We start from the raw sequence: 20,975 nt of genomic DNA on the forward strand, positions 1-20,975 counted from the left end.
TGCACCTCAGCCTGCCTGGGGGATGGAGCACAGCCGCCCCCATCTGGCCGGTGCTCCAGGGAGGGAAAAGCAGGAGGCCTTGGTCTGAGCTGGGTCCTGCCACCTCGTAGCAGTAGAACCTCAGATACGTCATCTCGTATGTCCAAGCCTCCTCTTGAAGGAACCACCTCAAAGGGTCGCTATGGCAGATAGAGCTCCCAGCACGCGGTAAGGGTCAAGGGGACTGTTCCTCCCCCAGTCTCTACTCTGGATTCCAGGCGGTGGTGGGAGCCCCGGCCTCTGCAACCCCACCCCCCCACGCAATCCTCCCTTGGGAAGAAGCCGGACCTGATAGGACCGGTGACTTGGGGAAGCACAAACTGGGCATGCTCGGCTCGTCCCCTGACTGTCCCCATGGCTCTGCCGAGTCTGACCTGAGGCACCCACAACTGGGCGCGTGAGGGGACCCACGGGCTCACCTGCAGGCCCGGAGGCCCTCACACTCAGGTGGAAGGAAGTGGGAATACCTGGTGAGCCACCACTCGCCCCACAGGACAGTCCCCCGGTCTCAAACATCACCTTGCTCAGAATCAGTCATGTAGAGGAAGCCCTCAAATGCGGTGGCAACAGGCTATCAAACACCACCAGAGGGAAAGCCTCAGCAGCACGCAAACTAGGAAACTACTCTTCAGTGAATACACTGCAAAGAAAAAAACGACCCGGGTGGGGGCAGGGGCACAGGGTGGGGATCAACAGACTAAAAGATATATTGACAGGGTACAATGTAGGGATCTTCCTTGGATCTTGATTACAAAATCAAATTGGAAGTAAACAAAATGCTGGCGTAATTCAGGAGACAGAAAATGTGAACGCTGACCGGGTAGCTGATGGTACCAAGGACTTAAGGGAATTGTAAAGATACCGTGAACATGTTAAAAAAGAGGAGTCCTGATGTTTAGAGACAGAGTGAAAACTTTCAGATGAAACAACATAATGTCTACAGAGACATTATAGGGACAGAAAACAGGGATATGGATGAGCCAAGATTGGTTGATGGTTCTGGGGGCTAATGGGAACGTGGGGGTTCACTCTTCTAAAATGTTTCTTTTATGTATTAAAGTACTTTAAAATTCAATCCATTAAAATGTTTTTTGGGTTTTTTTCCTTTAAAGGTTTGTCACTGGGGCGCCTGGGTGGCTCAGTCGGTTAAGCGTCCAACTCTTGATCTCGGCTCAGGTCATGATCTCACGCTTCATGAATTTGAGCCCCGAGTCAGGCTCTGTGCTGACAGCACGGAGCCTGCTAAGGATTCTCTCTCTCTCTCCCTCTCTCTCTCCCTCTCTCTCTCCCTCTCTCTCTCCCTCTCTCTCTCTGTCTCTGCCCCTCCCCTGCTCGCTTGCATGTGCATTCTCACGCACTCTCTCTCTCGCTCTCAAAAAAATAAAATAAACATTAAAAAAAAAAAAAAAAAAGATGTCAGGGTACCTGACTAGCCCAGTCAGTAAAGCATGTGACTCTTGATCTCAGGGTCCTGAGTTCAAGCCCCACATTGGGCATGGAGCCTACTTAAAAAAATATCATGCCAACTATACTTTACTTAAAAATAAATTTAAAATAAAGGTAATTATTCTTGTTCTAGAGAGTCCAGTCAGGCCCAGTTCTAGAGAGTCCAGTCACCGCAAGACAGGTGGACTGGGACACCCCCGCTGCCCCCAGAATTCAGACAGACTCCATCTAGAATCTCAGTCATGGACGCCTGTGGTCCCTCCCCTGGGAGCAGATGTGAGGAGGTGGGTGTCCAGAACTTGAGGCCGACACCAGCTGACGGTCAGCCGGCTGAGTGGGGCTCCTAGGTCTCTGGGGTGCCCTGCCTCTCCCCTTGGGGCCCTTTCCCTGCAGGTTCTGCCCTCTGTCTTTCAACTCTCCTCTGCCCTTTGAACTCCAGGGAGGGAGCAGTGTCATGAACCCAGTGCTCAGCAACCACAGGCCTGGCTGGCACCTGCCATACTCCTCACCGCCCGACGTGTGCCCCCTCCAGTCAGTGACCTCTCAAAAATATCCTCCCGGACAGTCCCCTCCCCCCAGTGGCTTCCCATTCTACCTGGCAAATATCCAAACTCCCTAACAAGGCCCCACAGCCCCGTGTGACCTAATCCTCTTTCAGTTCCTGGAACCTGCCACGCTTGTTCCACCTCAGGGTGTGCTCCTGCTTCGAAGTTTCTCACCCTCCTTATCCTTCAAGGCTTCATTGAAATATTACCCCCTCCCCTGACCTACCCAGACCTACGTCCCTTTCCCAATTCTGTTCTAGCCTCCCTGCTGCTTTATCAACCTGTGTTTCCTTCAGACCAGTGGTTCTCAGGCGGAGGTGACTTCACCGCCTGCCCCGGGACACTTGGCAACGTCTGGCATTTTGGGTTGTCACAGCCTGGGGAGGGACAGCTAGTGCACAGAGGCCAAGGATGTATCTAACATCCTACAATGCACCAAACAGTCCCCGAGCACAAAGGTACCCTGCCCAAATGTTAACATGCACCGAGGATGAGAAACCCTGCTTACGGCAATTACCATAATTTGTCATTCCATATTTATTTGTTGGTTACTTGTTTAATATCTGTCTCCAGCAGTAGAGTCCAATCTCCCTGGGGGCAGAGAATATGTCTGTTTGATTCATCCTGACTCCCAATAGCCTGGCACAAGTGTTCAGTAAACACTGAGAGAATAAATCATTGTATTAGCGGATGTTTATTAGGCACTGGCTCTGCTAGCCAACAGCCCTGTGAGTTGAGAACTGTTACCTCGTCATTTTACAGATGAGGAAATTGAGGCTCAGTGATCTCTGTCTGGATTTGCATGGGGGTCTATTAACCAGAATATCTGATTAGCTGGAGACGCACACACACTCAGGTGATTTGCCCAGCCTCCCTCTTCTTGCTGAAAGGCCCTTGCTTAGGGAAATTCCCACCCAGGGACAGAGGGTTGGATGAGATGACCTTTCTGGTACTGCTCAGGCCTTTCCTGAAATGATGAAGCTCTGGGCCGAGCCACTGCGCCCTCTCGTGGCCACGATGGGGGTTGTAGCTTGCCCAGCGGGGAAGGCCCTTCCCCGGCTCTGGCTCTGGAGAGCAGGGTGCCTGGCCCCCCACCACTGCCTTCAGTGTTCCGGGGCCTGGAGGAAACCAGGCGGCTACAGGCCGCCAAGAGGCTGGAGGCTCGGCCCAGGGCAGCCAGAAACAGAACTGGGGAGCCGAAACCCTGGCTCTGCCACTCATCGTGATCTCGGGGAGTCGCTTCCCCTCTCTGGGCCTCGGTTTCCTTGTCTGCAAAGTGGGGAGAATCAAGATGGCTGAGGCCACGGGAGAGGAAGAGGTCCCCCGAGGACCCCAGGCACTCACCGAGGTGTAGGCCCGCCCGCACATGCTGCAGCAGTAGGCCTTGGCGTGCTTGATGGCGTGGGCGGAGAGGTGGATCTGCAGGGACGCGGAGTCCGAGTAGGCCCGGTAGCAGTTGGGACACTTGTAGGGCTTGTCCTTGTTGTGCTGGCGCTGGTGAGACTGTGGGGAGCACAGAGGGGTCAGGGGCCAGCCAGGGCTCCCCCCAGCCCCACCCCGGCTTGGGCTCCCTTTGCAGGGGGCCAGGCAGGCAAGGGGCAGGCGGGCACTCACCTGGAGGTTGGAGAGCTGAGTGAAAGCCTTTTCGCAGCCAGGATGTGGGCACTTGTAGGGTCTGTCGCCTGTGTGGATTCTGCAATGGGCAGTGAGGTGGAGTCCCTGACAGATACCGTGGGCCGGCTCCGGCCCCCCAGGCCCTTGGATGGCCTCCACCATATATCTGACTCCCAAGCCGCCCTGTCTCCATTCCATACACTCCCCAGAGAGCCCCAGGCAAGAGCCGGGGACTTCACAGGTACCCCCTTCTCCTTCCTCCTCTGGCCTCCCATTGCCGGTCTGTAACCAGAGCCCTCCTGCTCCCCACAGCTCCCTGCTGAACCCTGCCCACCGCCAGCGCCCACTCAGAGACCCGGCCCAGTCCCCCAGCCTCAGGGGCCCACGTTGACTGCTTTCTGCCCCTCTCTTCTTAAAAACCCACCTACAGACCACCACTGAAAGAACACAGATCCACAGCTTTGCCAGGAACGTGCCTGTCCACTCTGTCTCTTGCCTTCAGAAGGAAATGTCTCTGACTGGCCCCCAACTTCTGTCCCCTGCCCTGTCCCCACATCAGATTCATGTCTGGGATGGCTACCTGGTCACCCCCAGCTACCGAGAGAATGCAGGACGGGGAGGCCCGGCAGTTCAGCCCTCTCTGTCCTTCCTGTGAACCCTCTGTCCCCTCCCACTCCTGGGTTCTCATCCTGGCTGCACCAGCTACTAGCTGGGCGACCCTGGGAAAAATCACTGAGCCTCGGTTTCCTCATCTGCAAAATGAGCATAAAAATATGGCCTCACTTCACTTTGTGAAGATTACGTTAGATAATAGGTGTTAAGGGGTTTGGCCAAGTGTTGGCACAAAGTCCGCACTCAGTCAACACTTGCCAGTATTACCATCATTCATTCATTCATTCATTCATTCACTCAACATTCATTACGCTGGGTAGCTCTGTGCCAGGGACCACGCTTGGTACTTAGAATGAACAAAACAGACAAAAAAACCACTGCCTCATGGAAACAAACAACAAACATGAAATAAGTAAGTAAATCCCACATAGAAGGTAATAAGTGCTGTGAGAAGACAGAATAAGGTGGGGGGGAGCACGGATGCTGGGGGGGTGCGGATTCAGTTTTAAACATGAGGTCAGGGTGGGCCTCACTGAGCAGGTGACTCCAGAGTGATGACTCAAAGGTGGACGGCTGGATTTTCTGTTCAGGTCAGTGGTGCTGCTCGTGCCTGCCTGACAGCCCAGGGGGCCCAGGTGAGGACGGAGGTGGGCCCGGACAGGTGCGCAGATGCCCCAGAGCCCCATCTTCCGTGCAAGCCCTCCGCCATCAGCCTGAGCTTGTCTTCAGTCACCTGTTCTGGCAAATCCTCTCCGCCAAGTAGGTGGGCCGTGAAATGCTGGCCGTCCTGAACGCTGTTTGCCTAATTTGCCACCAAGCATCAAGGGAAGGGAGAACCCAGCCCTGGCCACACAGTGTCCCTAATGCCCCAGGCCACCTCACCGAGGCGGCTTGCTCTGCCCATCAACTCATCAAACAAACTAAGGTCCCTGTCCCAGCAGGCCCCATGCTGGATAGGCTTGAATAAACAACATTCCCCGCCATCAGGAAGACATTGGCTGCCTACCGTGAACACGGGAAGAGTCCAGATTCCTTAGTGTGTCATTCAAGGCCCTTCATCGTGTCCTCTGGCCTCACCTCCCTGCTCCTATGCACCCTACATCCTGGTCCAAGATCCATTTCTCACCCGGCAACCTTGTCTGACTAATGATTCTGCCCACCAAACCTGTGATCCGGATGCATCCTCAGTACAGGGGCCATTCCCCCCCCCCTCCCCTCCCCGCCCACCATCTCCTCTACGCAACAGGGAGGAGGGCAAGCACAGGGCCCAGGCGCAGATGCCAAGGCCAGAGCCAGTTCACAGGCTGCACAGAAACCTGCCAAGTGGAGCTGGTTGGCCCGATTTTGAGAACCCCATTCTACCTGCACATTTCTGGGTGTCATGTATCTGGAGACATCATTCCAACCATGGCACCCTGTCCCTACAATGGAAGGACCTTAAGGGCCATCTGGACTGACACAACCCCTCCGTTCCATCCTCCCCTCACCCCCTCCAGGGCTGGGGAATTCATTCAGTTGGGGTCAGGTGGCAGAGGGGACTAAGGGACCCCAGGGCATGTGCTGATTTTGTCTTAACCCCTCCAGGGCTCACCCCAGAGTCCTTGCCTCCCACCGCTCCTCTCCCCCGCCCCCAGCCTCTGGCCCCACCAGCCTCCCCGACTCCACTAGACTCCAAGCTCCTCCCTTTATCCAGGCTGCCCCCTCTTCCGGGCACACTCTTCCCCAGCTAATACCCGGTGAAAACCCACACTCCTGTTCTCAGCGTAAAAGCCCCCGATTGGGCGGCCTTCCCTGAGCCCCCACACCAGGCCTGGGCCCTGCAGCCCACCCCCAAGCAATGTGTATTTTGTCACTGCCTAGTCACTGTTTCCTGGGCTGCCTCCTGAGGGCAAGGGCTCCCCTGGTCTTGTTCACCAGCATCACCCCAGGGCCCAGCCAAGAGGACCCTGTACATAGGCAGGGACTGAATCAAAGAGGGTTTTCTCTCTGATGTCGGTCACTGGCAACAGTAAAATGCTCAACATAGCCAGTGACGTCCATCCTCAGATATAGGATGCAAGTATTTGTTGACTGACTGCACCCTCCAAAGGTCCTTCCTCAGGGCCCCAGCCAAGCCCTCTGGAGTGGGAAAGCCCCCTGTGGCCTCCCAGTCCCAGTACCACAGCTGCCTGGCCTCCTCCCTGGACTCCCAGCAGCAGCCTCTCCCTTCCTGGCCTCCACCACAGCAGCAGCGCAGGGATCTGACCTCATCATGGCCCTGCCTGGCGACCTCCACTGTCTCCCCCTTTTCCAGGACAGAGTCCAAACCCTGTGACCCAGGATTCAAGGCCTTGGTTTCCAAAGCCTCCCCTCCACCACTGCTCTCCCTGGCAGGGAGTCTTTCCGACTTTCCAATGAGCTACGCACATGAAGACACCGCCCCCCCCCCACCCCCCCCAGCAAGCGTCTGAGCCTGTGCTCATGCTGCCGCCCCTGCCGGGAACACCTCCCCCGACTCCACCCCTGCTCAGTTCCAACATCAGACTCCTGTCTCCGCAGGGCATCTTCTCTGTAGGGGAGCACCCAGCCCGCTCCCCACATGTGCTCACATGTGAGGACCACAGGCAGCGCAGGGGGGCCGAGCTGAAATCAGTGCCCCTGGACCGCCGCAGCCCCCCACCCTGGGGCCCCGAAGACTCGCCCTGCGGTAGCTGGCACCTCCACCCATAGGAGCTTCTTCCGCAGCCCCTTCCTCCCTGTGACGCACGGGCTCCTGGGGGATCTGGGTTCAAATCTCACTTCTGCCTCCTCGTAGCACAGTGACCTTGGGCAAGTGACTTTGCCTCCCTCAACCCAGTTTCCTCAGTCCGAAAATGGCGATAATAATATGGATTGTAATGACCGTAAGGATTCAGTGACTTCTTCAAAGGGTGTTCATGAGATACTTTCTATTTAAGATAAGTTATACAAACCAACAAGGAGAATTTATTCAATGTTTAAATAAAATTATGGACAATTCATCAGTTCTCATTTTTTCTTTTATTTCCCAGGTAATAAATTACACTGAACGACTTCAGCCGGGTGAATGCTTTGGAACTAACACAACGGTAGGGTCAGCACAAGTTAACCTTCCTTGAGATGACTCACTCTCTGTGCCACTTTTCAGATTCGCTACCTCTTCTTTAGAAACACAGCTTCACACTACAGGAGGACTTCGTATGGAAACACCCGCCTCAGGGCCAGGCACACGGGCGTCCTGGACACAGACTAGTTGTGGGTAGAATTTGACTACCGTTACGATCATCAGACTCGAGAAAAACGGAATGACGCCTACCCCTGCCACCAGTATGCCTACCCCGGCACACGCACACAAACGTCACATAGCTGAGAAAACAAATGCAAACCGGTCTGCAGCCTGAATAGACAAACACATCCGGTCACTCGAGCCTCTTCCTAGACCTCACCTACCCACTCACAAAATGGGTGCGATCCCCGACTTTTGCCTTGTAAGGCTGCAGGTACATGACCTTGCACTCGTGCTAACTGCTGTCGCAGGTGTGACAGATGCCATTTTTCTACGCTGACCAGACTCTCTGCAAAGTTCTGCTGACTTTCTTTTGAAATACATGTGGTTTTTATTATTTATGGGGCCACCCCTGAACTCTGGACTTCTGGAACACTCTGCCAGCTACCTGTGTTTCCTTACTTGTTTTGTCTTCCTTTCATGGAAGAGAGCCCCACCAAAGTGCTTCAGCACATCGAAACTACGTTGCCCCCCAGAATGCTTCCAGGCACATCTTTCTCCATAACCAGAGTCATCTTGCTCAACCTGTTTCTAACTTTATTTCTATTACGTAACCAGGGCTGGTTCAGCCTTGGACGTGACCTTCTTTTATTCCCCTCATTACTGGCATCACCCTTGGAAGATGGATTTGATTATGTGCCTTGACTGTCTGGTTTTCTACGGAGGGGCAAAAAGCAGGAAAGAGTCTCTGTGGAATGGCAGGAAACAAGGAACCTGGAATCTGGTTGCTTCTTTGTGTTTAGCTTTTTGTTTGTTTGTTTGTCTAACGGATTCTGGAACTTGTATTCGGGACACCCACCTCTTTGTCACTGGGTGAGGACACATCGGTTTAATTATATGTGTCACTGTCTAATGACTAACAATTTGTCTCTAATGTTAATAGGACCCTCTTCTATTGCTTGTTTGGTTTCCCACCATTATGCACTCAAATCACTCGAGGAAAAAAAAAAAATGTGTGTCCTTGGGAATGGAGAGCAATCCCTGGATAAGGAACATCAGCAAAATCCCCTCCTTCGAAGGCCTGTGAAATTTTTGTTGCTTTTTTGGTCACGGTCTTGATGAGTATTTTAAAACAAAGGTTTACTTCTGAAAAAACTAGGATTCCTCCTAATTATCACTACTTGCTGATTACTTGTTTCTTTTTTTTTTTTAAGTTTATTTTTGAGAGAGAGAGAGACAAAGCATGAGTGGGGGAGGGGCAGAGAGAGGGAGACACAGAATGTGAAGCAGGCTCCAGGCTCTGAGCTGTCAGCACAGAGCCTGATGCGGGGCTCCAACTCACAAACCGTGAGATCATGACCTGAGCCGAAGTCAGACGCCCAACCTACTGAGCCATTTAGGCGCCCCATTTAAAAAAAATTGTTTTTTGAATGTTTATTTATTTTTGAGAGGGAGAGACAGAGCATGAGCAGGGGAGGAGCAGAGAGAGAGGGAGACACAGAATCCGAAGCAGGCTCCAGGCTCTGAGGTATCAGCACAGAGCCCGAACCGGGGCTCGAACTCACAGACCGCGAGATCATGACCTGAGCTGAAGTCAGACACTCAACCGATTGAGCCACCCAGGTGCCCCATTACTACCAAACCAATGCTCATACCTTACCTAGGCTGCCCACCTTGTGCCCTAGCCTTCTCGAATCCAGGCCCCCAATCAGAATAATGTTATCAAAGTATCTTTTACACCCAAACACTCTTGGACTTTCCAGATGGCCACCAGGCAACACCAAAGAGTTCCTTCCTTCTTTGCTCTACTAAAAGAGGGGATGCTCCAAATGATTGAGCGTTTTGTATTTTCTGTATTTTTAATTAGCCAAACACTAGAGCGAGGGCTGTCCTATGAAGATACTACTGTAAGGCAGCTGGCAAATCAAAAGAAGAGATGGCCAATCTCCCTGCATTAATTTCATATTTTATGTGCATATATACATACAGAAAATGTATTATACACTTATATTCATTTTATATGTATGATAATATGTAACTTATACGATTATACAGTATATCATACAGAATTATATATGCTATATAATATAAATATATACATTTGGGCACTTTTTAAAATGGAGACCAAAAAACAATAACTTATTTTCACGTACAATAAAAATCAAAAAGACATGTCCTTATGAGCACCAGGTGTTATATGTAAGTGACGAATCACTAGGTTCTAATCCTGAAAACAATACTCCACTGTATGTTAACAACTTGAATTAAAAAAAAAAAAAAGGTTTTGTTCTACATTTAACTAACTACACTTACCAATTAGTGACAGTTATAACACGTCTTATGAGATAAATTAAAAGAGTCTGAAGATGGGTCAATGCCCTTGTTGCCTAAAATCTGTTCTTAATCTTAAATATTGATCATGCAATATATCGTAATAAAAGACTACACTCTCCTCCACTCTGACATTGTTGATTGTTACAATAAATGGACCAGAGTCATTTGGTCTCAGCAACAGATCTGAGGTCCCCCTCACACCTGCCAAAAGACCTCTGCTTCAGGTCTGAAGTTGAGTCTTCTGAAGAAGACATCAAGAGATTATGGGCTCAGTAGAGGACTACAGCACACGCACTTAGTTCTTTATGCTCCAGAGAACAGATGAAAGGGCACAGCTTCCAAACGGACACCATCACCTCGAGCAGACACTGTGTGAGGCCAAGCCAGGGTCCCAGAGTCTTCACTCCAGAAGCAGGCAAGTTGGCAAAGCAGACTAACCACCCGAGATCAGCAGAACAGGAATTATGACTTTGGACGGAATGAAAGTGATTTAGTTGGGGTTAATTTCTATTTCCTAAAGGGCATATGACAAAACCCATTTCTTCTCTGATCTACCTCTAATCCTCAATTTAAGCTATCTTTGAACAAGGAATAAAATACTCAGACCGGGGTGTCTGGGTGGCTCAGTCAGTTAAACGACCGACTTCAGCTCGGGTCACGATCTCACGGTTTTTGAGTTCAAGCCCCACGTCGGGCTCTGTGCAGATAGCTCAGAACCTGGAGCCTGCTTTGGATTGTGTCTCCCTCTCTCTCTGCCCTTCCCCCACTCACACTCTGTTTCCTTCTCTCTCTCAAAAATAAATAAATATCAAAAAAAAAAAAAAAACCTGCTCCGACCAACTGCCAACAATTTGAGACCATTTGCTCTTCGTGACCATTAGTTTGGTAAATAGGGCCCAGTAAGAATCTGTCCTCCTTCCCAGCAGGATATAATTGGGTAAATCAAATTTGTAACCACCACCATGCCAGAAATGTCACATTTGAAGACAAATTTCATTTAATTATAGTATTAGATTACTATAAGCCTGATAGTAAAACACAAGGACTGTCCTTCACACGTGGGAATGTGGACTCCCTAAGGCTCCAGGAAACTGGACCTGGGATCTGCTCCCTGGCTTATGGAACCCCAGCCTTCAAGGTTACACATGAAGTTACTCCTGCCAGCCCGAAACACCAACGCACTGGGTTGGGGCGGGGGGGGGGGGGGGGTGTCTCCAAAAACAAGGTACCCTTTCCATCACAGGCTGTACAGGCACAACCCAACAGGTGAACTGGATCCTTCTAGGTTACTGATCTTAAATAATATCATGAGGAATTTTTTCACACACACAGATTAAAAGGAGTACCCAGGGGTTTTGTGAAATCTGACGGAAGTTAGCTCTCAAACCTTAGTATCATATGCTCTAACCAGCAGGACTTTCTTTCTTCATCAATACCTCGTTACTCGTGCCTGTGTCCAGAAAACTGGCCAAACTTTAAAAAATAATCAAAGTAATGACAAAAAATCAGAAACCTGCGGAGAGAAAGTTCTGTGGTCAGATCCTTATGCCTCAGGAGGCTCAGGACCGGGAGAAACCATGGATGCTTTGTCCTACTGGCACTCTGCCATTTGTTTCTTACCATCAAACCTACACATTATGCCTCCGAGTCCAAGGAACAGACAAAGCACTCTGTGCCCCGCGATAAAGCACACAAAGGCAATGGATGTGTATGAATAAATCATAAAAAGAACAACAATTTTTAAGAACCTAAAAATAAAAACTAGGGTCTCTCTGTCTAGCATCAGATCAGTCCTCAAAAGAGAGAACATTTGAGCACTTCCTGCAAGTTACAAGCTCCACACAAAAACATTACCCCTGACTTTTACAAAGCAGATAGCGGCCAACCCATAGCAATGCTCACAGATGCTATCACTAGGGGAGAGAAAACCTCTGTGTTTCTTCCCCTCTGAAGAGATGAACTGCAATCTTGGTAACCTTTGGTTTGTTTCTCTAAACACCTATGGTGTTTTTATTTGGCGGGTGGATAGTCAGTCTTTCTGATGTCTGTACTCCCCTGCAAAAACTGGTCTTTCCTGAAAGCATTTGTATTTCTGAATCTCTCTCTGACATGCTCGACTAGACTGTACGCCTATAAGGACAGGGAGTTTTGTCTGTTTTGTTCATTGCTGCGCTCCCAGAACCTAGAATCATGTCTGTCTTATGGTAGAGGCTCTGCAAATACTTGTCAAATGGATGAATCACATGACCTATAAAAGACAGTTCTATTTATTCCACAAATATTAAACAAATGCCCAGATGCTTATTACGTGCCACACACTGGGGATATGGGGATGGAGGGGACCAAGACCTTGCCTTCAAGAGCCATCAATGTATTTGGAAGTTGGGAAAAGAAGCCGGCAAGGACGAGACAGCCTATCGCTACCGTGATGGGGATGCGTAGGGCCTGTCGGGGCGTGGGGAGGCTGGACTGAGAGATGGCTAGGAGAGGCCAGAGAAAAAGGATAAAGATGGGGGAGGGTGTTTCAGCCAAAGGACATAGCAGATGAGACACGGTGGGAAGGGTGGCATAGTAGTGACAGCAGAAGCCAGTGAGGTCCACAGAGGTCATATCACCAAAGGCTTCAAATGCCAAGTAAAGGAGTTTGGTCTTGACCCTCGGGGCAGTGGGCACCTAGAGAAGGTCCTTGCCCCTCCTGCACCAGGTCCATGCACCCGGCGCAGGTGCTGAGCTGAAATCGGCTGCAGGGGGTGCAGCACCAGGCGGGCCACTCACCTGGTGTGCTGCTGGAGGTGGGAGAGCTGTCGGAAGGACTTATCACAGTAGGAGCAGTGGTAGGGCTTGACGCCCAGGTGGATGCGCAGGTGCTGGGCCAGGTAGGAGGCGTTGGCAAAGGACTTGGAGCAGTGCGGGCACTTGTGGGGCTTGGCCTCGGTGTGTGACTTGGAGTGAATTTGCATCTCAGACTTGGTGAAAAAGGTCAGCGGGCACACCTTACACCTGTGGGGTAAGAGGCACATTCACACCTGGGAAGACGGCCGCCGCCACCACCCCCGCCCCGCCCCTGCCCCCTACCAGTAAGCTCAGGGCACCTTCCACAGCACCCAGACCTTGCACCTGGGCACAGAGCTTCCTTGTGAGGAGCCCAGGGGTACAGGCTCCCAGCCTGGACACCCTCCAATCTGGAGGCAAAGGCTCTTCCCCCAGGGGCCCATTCCCAGCAGTGGGGGAAACGGTTTCCATTTCCCAGGGAAGACAGGCCTGGCAATCCTGGGAAGGTGTGCCCGGGGCCACATGCCCTAACTTTGGGAGTAAGAAGTCCTCCCAGCTGCACATCAGAATTATCTGGGGAGCTTTCAAGAGGGGCTCACTGGCCCTCTGCATGCCCGCCCTCCAACCAATTATATCAAAATTTCTGGAGGTGCTGCCCTGGGATTGGCATTTTCTGAGTGCTCCCCAGATGATTCCAACTTGAGGGTCAAGAGCTTGAAGGGAGGAAGAACAGGACTCCCACGACACCAGGTTGTGGTGAGGTTGGCCTCTGGCAACCCTGCATATGCATGGGGGGATAGCCCCAGCCTGCCTGTGAATGGGCTGTGGGTGGGGCTCACCAGGAGACCCCGCTCCTCTGGACCTGGCCCCTACCCTCAGCCTCTGCAGTCCCTCTTTCCAGCCCCAGCTGCCGGGCTCCTAGGGCAGCCCTTGGTGTGAGCCTCCACCCCACGCCCACGTGGACCCCCTCCCGCCAAGACCCCCACCTGTATGTCTTGCCCTCCTTGGCAGTCTCGCCCGAGGCCAGGATGGGGTAGGGGACTACGAGGACGGGCGGCCCCCCTGGGTTCTCCGCCTTGATCTTTTTGCGGCCACGCTCGGACTTGGGGGGGCCAAGCAGGCCGTGGCCCTGGATTGTCTTGATGGAGTCCAGGAGGGGGGGGCTGGTGATCCCTGAGATGAGGGTGGGGGACGAGGCGATGAGGCGGCTCTGGCTGGTGGTGGTGGGCGTGGACGGGGTGCTGGTCCCCGTGCCTGCACTCGACTCGGACGTGCTCACAGCCGGGGTCCGGGAGGAGAGCCCCAGACCTGTGGAAGACATGGGGTGGGGGCAGCTGCAGAGGCCTTTCTAAGCACCCCCACTTCCCTTCGTAAATCACCCCAGGGGGAACTAAATGAGAGGCTGTGTGTGTGTAGGATGCCTTAGATACCTAAGGACTAAACTGGGTTGGTAACAGGCACTTTGGAAATACTTCAAACTGCAGAAAAAAAACAAGCACACAGATGTTCACTACTGTGTTATGTGCAATAGCAAAAAGCTAGAGGAACTGAAATGTGTAACATTAGGGAAGGGGTCAATAAATTGTGATCAGTTTTCTCTACTGAACATTAAGTGTCCATTAAAAAGGAGGTTATTATGGGGCGCCTGGGTGGCTCAGTCGGTTGAGCGTCCGACTTTGGCTCAGGTCATGATCTCGCGGTCTATGAGTTCAAGCCCTGTGTCGGGCTCTGTGCTGACAGCTCGGAGCCTGGAGCCTGCTTCGGATTCTGTGTCTCCCTCTCTCTCTACCCCTCCCCCGCTCAAGCTCTGTCTCTCTGTCAAAAATAAATAAACATTAAAAATAAATAAGTAAAAATAAAAAGAGGTTATGTTTGTAAAACAAAATATACACACAAAACAAACAACAAAATGGCCTACGTATGCACAGAAAAAGTAAGTAGGAGAAGATGTACCAAAAGTGATGTGGATAATGCAATTAGGAGTAATTTTTTTAAAAATGTGTTTTGTTTTGTTTTATTTTGTTTTTTTTACTTAGCTATACTTTGATTCTTTGACAATGAACTTTTTAAGAAACTTCTGTGATATATATATAGGAGCGCCTGGCTGGCTTAGTTGGAGGAGTGTGCAACTCTTGATCTTGGGGTCGTGGGTTTGAGCCCCACACTGGGTGTAGAGATTACTTAAAAAAAAAAAAACCTTTAAAAAAGGGAAAAGGAAAAAAAATAAAATAAACTTTTGTTAATAAAAGTTATTCTTTTAAAAAGGAGGGGACTACAGGGGCGCCTGGGTGGCTCAGTCGGTTGAGCATTTGACTTCAGCTCAGGTCATGATCTCAAGGTTTGTGAGTTCGAGCCCCAGCATCGGGCTCTGTGCTGGCTGCTCAGAGCCTGGAGCCTGCTTGGGATGTTGTGTCTCCCTCTCTCTCTGCCCCTCTCCCGCTTGCACTTTGTCACTCTGTCTTTCTCTCTCAAAAATAAATAAACACTGAAAAAAAGGGGGAGGGGGACTAGAAACATTACAATACCAGGTTAAACAGACAAAAGATGAAAATGTTATCTATTGCATGACTAAAACATTGCTTCTTTTAAAAAGAAACCAGGAGCACCTGGGTGGCTCAGTCAGTTAAGTGTCTGACTTTGGCTCAGGTTATGATCTCACGGTTTGTGAGTTCAAGCCCTAAGTCAGGCTCTGCGCTGATAGCTCAGAGACTAGAGCCTGCTTCGGATTCTGTCTCTCCCTCTCTTTCTGCCCCTCTCCTGCTTGTGTGCATGCTCTCTTTCTCTCTCTCAAAAATAAAGACTTCTAAAAAATAAAAAATTTAAGAAATAAAAAAGAAACCAAAAATCTACGCATTGAAAAAGGTAAGCTCCAGAGATGGACACATGTTTGTGTCACCCACTGGCAGTGGAAGGATACATCTATCACCCTCAGTGGAGGGCTGTTTGGCACAAGCCATTGATGTGTCAATGTACCCAACTTTTTAAAAAAAAAGTTTAACATTTATTCATTTTTTGAGAGACAGAGAGAGACACAGCTTGCATGGGGGAGGGGCAGAGAGAGAGGGAGACACAGAATGTGAAGCAGGCTCCAGGCTCTGAGCGGTCAGCACAGAGCCCGACGCGGGGCTTGAACTCACAAACCGTGAGATCATGACCTGAGCCAAAGTCGGACGCTTAACTGACTGAGCCACCAAGGCGCCCCTAATGTGCACAACTCCTAGAAATTGCCCGCAAGGAAATATTTGCCCATGAGCACAAATGTCTGTGTACAGGGACCTTCCATATAAAATTCTGCTCAGACAAAACTGGACACAACCTGTTTGTCCTCAGCAGGGGCTGTGTAAAGAGATGTGGTCCATCCTCACTGTGAAGGACTGGGCAGCCACAAAAACCAGAAAGACGCTGTGCAGTGACGGAGAGAGAAGCCCGAATGTGCCGTTGTCAGGTGAAAAAGCAAATCATAGACAGTATGAACCCATCTGTTTAAAGGCACACATGCCTAAACCTCATATGTATGTAATAGACAATACATATGTGTGTGTAAATGTACAGGAAGAGATCTGAGAAGACGCATCCAACTCAATTTGTGTATAAAAGATGGCTCACTCTAGGGAGGAAGAATACTTTTCTGGCAAAAGGACATTTCCATACTTTATCTAGCTGCTTCTATATTACTTGATTTTTTTACCTGGTGAATTCATCCATTTTTTACATCTGTGATTAAAGGATAAAACAAAATAAATTATAGAGAAAACATATGAAAATGCCAACAGTAGTAGGACTAGGGCTAATTTTTTCTCCTTTCAGGTTGTCTGCAAGTTCTCAATTTTCTGCAAGGACTATGCGTTACCTTTATAATTAAAAAAAAGCATTAAATATGCTTATGATAGAATGCTTATGACAGCAAGTTAAAGTCATGGGTACAGCCCTACTACAAGCTCAGCAAAATACGCACACATATTAAAAAATAAACAAAAAAGATGGAAAAGGAAGGAAATGAACCAAAGGGCTCTCTAAGCGGCTGGGTTAGGAGCTGGGATTATGAGTGGTTTTTTTCCCTTAGTTTTTCTTTTTTCCAAATTTCTTTTAATATGCTTATATTACTTTTTTAATATTACTTTTATAATGAGAAAAATAAATTTAATAAAGTCATAATAAGGGGGGAATGCGCAGAGTGTCACTGGGGCCTCAGGGAGGCTCACTGGGCCCCATAATTCCTGGGCGTCTGAGAGGAGGGGGGAATGAGGAGAGAGGTACCCGACCGTTGGTAGGGGTGAGCCAGGGGAGGAACAAAGGCCTGGCTGCTGTGGCCTCCAGAGAAAGCCTGTCCACCAGGCTCTGAGGTAGGCATCAGGCAGACCCAGCCCCGTGACAATGCCTCAGGATGCCCCCAGCACCCCAGTCCCAACCCACTCAACACTTGAGCTCACCTCTTTCCCCCACCCCCTCCTGTGATCCCACTTCCCTGGCGGTGCCTGGGATGCCCCCTCACTTCTTCCTGCTCCTCACCCCTATGTCCAGTCTAGCATCGAGTCCTGTCCATTTCCCTCAACGTGTCTCAGATCTGTCCCCTTCTCTCCATCCCCACTGTCACTGCCTGGTCCAGGCCACCGCCCTCTCCTATAGATCTCCCTGCCTCCTTCCCTCTCACCAAGCCAGTCCCTACCTCGCAGCCAGACTCGGCTTTCCAACCCAACTCTGAGCATCTCCCTCCCCTACTTATAAATCTTTCACGGCTCCCCACTGACGGAGGGTAAAGTCCCAACTGCAGGGGTGGCCCACAAGGCCCTTCACATCTGGTCGGCTTCCTCTCTAGTGTCAGCAGGACCAGCTAGAGCCAATGGACTCTAGAACCCACATGGGCTCTGAGGACCCATACCGCCTGTGTCTGCCTCCTACCGACTGTGCAACTCTGGCTCACTTTCCTCATCCGTTAAATGGAGAGGTTAGGGTGCACACGAAAGTGCTGTCTTAGAAGTCAAAAATGGTCGACTGTTCAACCTAATACTAGCACTACCCACCTCACAGGACTGCTGGGAGTAATAAAGGCACACTGCTGGCTATACGCAGGTGCTCAACTGGAGTCAGCTGCCATATTGTGAGTGTAGTCATTGTGATGTATCATCAGCATCTGGCCCTTCCACCCATCCTACGCTTGCTTTCTACACACACACCCGCGTAGCACGTGTGGTTTCCCTCTTCCTGCTTCGCTTCCCTCATCAACAGCCAACCTTTCCCGGCACATAAACCCTTCCCCCTCACCCACAGCGGGTCTGGTCAAGGTTCTTCTCCGGATTCCCTAAGTTCCCTGGCACTGACCCGCCCCCGTCCTGTCAATGTCACGCGTAGGGTGGGGTGGGGGAAGGCTGGGGCGGGGAGGGGAGGGTTGTCCTCCCAGGCTGGCCGGGGCCTGGGAAAGGCGGGCTCCCTCAGCCCCGCCCCGTCCTCGCCGGCCCCGCCCACTCCCGGCCCGCCGTACCTGTGACGGTGCTGGTGGCCGGCCGCGCGTGCAGCGCCACGTCGGGCTGCGGCACGGCCTGCGGGTGCAGCCCCGGCACCTGCTGCAGCTTGGGCAGCGACATGACGGCTTGGCTGCTCTCGGCCGGCGCCGGCGGCACCAGCAGCGGCTGCTGCGACGAAGCCGACGTGGGCGGCAGGTGAGGCGGCCGGATCTTCTCCGCCATCAGCTGCTCCTTGATCTTGTTAATCAGGACCAGGTTGTCCAGCTGCGGGCGGGAGAGGAGAGGCACTGAGGGGGTTGGGCCGCGCCGGGCCCCTTCCCCGGGCCGCCGGTCCCCCGCGAGCCGCGAGCCCTGAGCCCGGAGCCCCGTGGGCCGGGCCGAAGCCCGGGGCAAAGCAGAGCAGCTCCAAGAGGGGGAGGGCGGCCGGAGGGCGACGCTCGCTCAGTCTTACCTGGCTGGGCATGGTGGGAGGAGGGGGCCAGAAGTAGGGGTTGTTAAATCGAGGCTCGGCCATCCTGCGGGGAGAGAGCGACTGTCACAGGGACCCTCCCCAGCCGCCTGGGGCGAGCTCCCGTCAGCTATACCCACTCAAGTCTGGCCCCACGTCTGGGACCCCCACCTCTGCAGGACCCTCACCCTGCAGCAGGGCAGGCCCCTTACCAGGCCCGGGCAACCACGTCTCCAGGCTGAGAAGTCAGGAATTCAGTGTCTCCCTCCGTGGGCCGCAGAGGGCAAAAGTCAGAGACAGGCCAGCTGTGCTCCCAGGTCCCCCATCACCCCAATGCCCGCAAACCGATCCCCATTCCCCAGAAGGGCCTGAAGCTGCAGAGCCCCCCGTGAACCCATGGATTGATTCCCACCCCACCCGACAGAGACACACTGGGGAGTCTTGGGGCAACTTCGTAAATGGCCACAGAACGGAGGCAAGCACCCAACCCTGATCCCTGCCCTTCTGACCCCTGCCCCTTTGAGTGCAGACAGCCTCATCGGAACATGGGGGGCATCCTGGGTCATCAGATACAGCCTTTCTGAAGGGCAATTTGGCAAGATGGTTTACAGAGACCCACAGGATTACTGCCCTTTGACCCAGGAAATTGTACCTCTGGAAAGTTATCTTCAAGAAGCAAGCACGGGCACGTGCAACACTTTACCTACAAGGACGTGTCCGCACACTGTGCTTAAGGAGGGGCTTGAGGAGGCTGGCAGCTAGGGCAGTTGGGGGCTCTTCAGTAGAAGTATGTGACAGCCTATCTGGTGGCCCTCACTTCTGGCAATTTCCTTGGCAGGCTGTGCAATTAGGCCTTTCACCCAGAGCAGTGTGAAGGATGGGCCTTCAGAGCTATCTTACTCTTCCAGAGGGTTCAAGTCTTCCTGCAACCCTAGAGTAAGTCAAGAAGTGACTTACAGGGACCGTGCTGAACGGAGTTTTCCATTAGGCCTTACTCCCTATCAAAATTCTCTTATTTATCTTGCTCCTACAGTAATTACTAACTAAATACCTACTGGTATTGCTGTTTAAATGACTGTTTGACCGTCAAGGCCAAAACGAAATGCCTTCCACCTCATCTCCTGGTCTTAGAAGCCTGAGGAGCCCCTACCAGAATGGCAGGCAGAGGGGTTTAGGAGAAAATTCTCAATACAATCTAATCTCAACACTTTAAGAAAGATCTTTTACATAAATTATCCTTGTAATCTTTACTTGAGAAATAGGCATGGGAGGTATTATTACCCCATTTTATAGGTGAAGAAACTGAGGCTTGGAGAGAGGGGAAGGGACCTGTCCAAGACCACAGGCTAGGGTACCAGAGTCAAACTAGAAAGTGGATTTGCTCAAGCCCTTTCCTCTGGGGAGTTCGCTTTGCAACCCCCTAGTCCTTGGTTGAGCAAATCTCATATGCAAGTGGCCTACACAGAACAACCTTTGCCCTTTCACTCCCAGCCTGGGGGCTGGGTAGGGTCTGAGCCTGGCCAGGCGGAAGGTCATAGTACCCTCCTCTGGGGTGGCTGGGTCGGCCCCTGCCCTCTAAGGGCCCTCCTGCTCCCTCTATCCGCAGACACCAAGCTGCCCCTTCCCTCCCAGCCCAGAACAAGACGTACTTCCTGCCTGGAGTTCTCCCTGACTGTTCCAGATCCCTTTCTCAGAAAGACCTCAACACAAGAACAGTGAGGAGGCTGCCATTTACCAAGTGTCTACCCTGTGCCAGGCCCACTGACACTGAAAGGCAGGTACTCTCATCATCCCCATCTTACAACTGAAACAAACTTCAGAGAGGTGGAGTGACTTAGTCAAGGTCACACAGCAAGTAAGTAGAGCTGAGATTCCCCCTCTAATCTGCCTGACTCCAAAGTCCAGCTGATTAGTCCCTTAGCTGTTCAAGGGAAAGACAAGGCATCCTGACTGCAGGCTTGTGAATATGCCCTGTCTTAGGATACAATGCGCACAGCTTGGGGGCAGGCACCCACACATCCAGAAGCTGTCCCTTCCAGCTGTCGTCCACCAGGGAAAACGTGAAGGGAACTGAGCTAAAGAGCCTGGGAGAGGAGGCTCCAGGCTGGGGCGGGGGAAGGGGAGCCGAGAACTGGATACACCTGTCTCACTCATCTCAGCATCCCCAGCAGCCAGGCCTAGAGGTGACCAACAACAGGAGTTGTATGACGGAATGAATACATGAAGGAATAATAATCAGAACTCAAGACAGCCACATACAGTTCGACGGTTGACAAAGCTCTTCTGTACCCACAGGCCTTCTCCTCAGAGCCCAAGGAAGCAGGGAATAGTCTCATCCCCATTTCACAGAGGGAAGCACTTTGCTCCAGGCCACAAGGACGGAGGCAGCACTGCACCGCCAGGTTGGGCACTGGCTCTCAGAGCCTCAGTTCTCCTCATCTGTGAAATGGGGTGAAGCAGGCTGCTCTGCCTCATTCCTG

General features: G+C 51.7%; 1 protein-coding gene across 4 annotated transcripts in view; it reads right to left on the reverse strand.

The window, feature by feature from the left end:
* ZNF362 (zinc finger protein 362) overlaps positions 1–20,975 on the reverse strand; it is a 39,780-nt gene that overhangs the window by 1,898 nt on the left and 16,907 nt on the right. For 3 of the 4 annotated variants that reach the window (XM_060624580.3, XM_060624582.3, XM_060624583.3), the window contains 6 exons: positions 18,499–18,562; positions 18,065–18,311; positions 13,572–13,893; positions 12,589–12,813; positions 3,645–3,723; positions 3,375–3,533 (listed from right to left, as the gene is read on the reverse strand). In XM_060624580.3, the coding sequence (XP_060480563.1) occupies positions 3,375–3,533; positions 3,645–3,723; positions 12,589–12,813; positions 13,572–13,893; positions 18,065–18,311; positions 18,499–18,562 (1,096 nt within the window). Of the gene's footprint in view, positions 1–3,374; positions 3,534–3,644; positions 3,724–12,588; positions 12,814–13,571; positions 13,894–18,064; positions 18,312–18,498; positions 18,563–18,707; positions 18,987–20,975 lie in introns of those variants that run through there. The other variant, XM_060624584.3, reaches the window with a different exon arrangement.

The sequence above is a fragment of the Panthera onca genome, chromosome C1 (assembly GCF_046562875.1).
Source record: "Panthera onca isolate mPanOnc1 chromosome C1, mPanOnc1 haplotype 2, whole genome shotgun sequence".
Classification (NCBI taxonomy): domain Eukaryota; kingdom Metazoa; phylum Chordata; class Mammalia; order Carnivora; family Felidae; genus Panthera; species Panthera onca.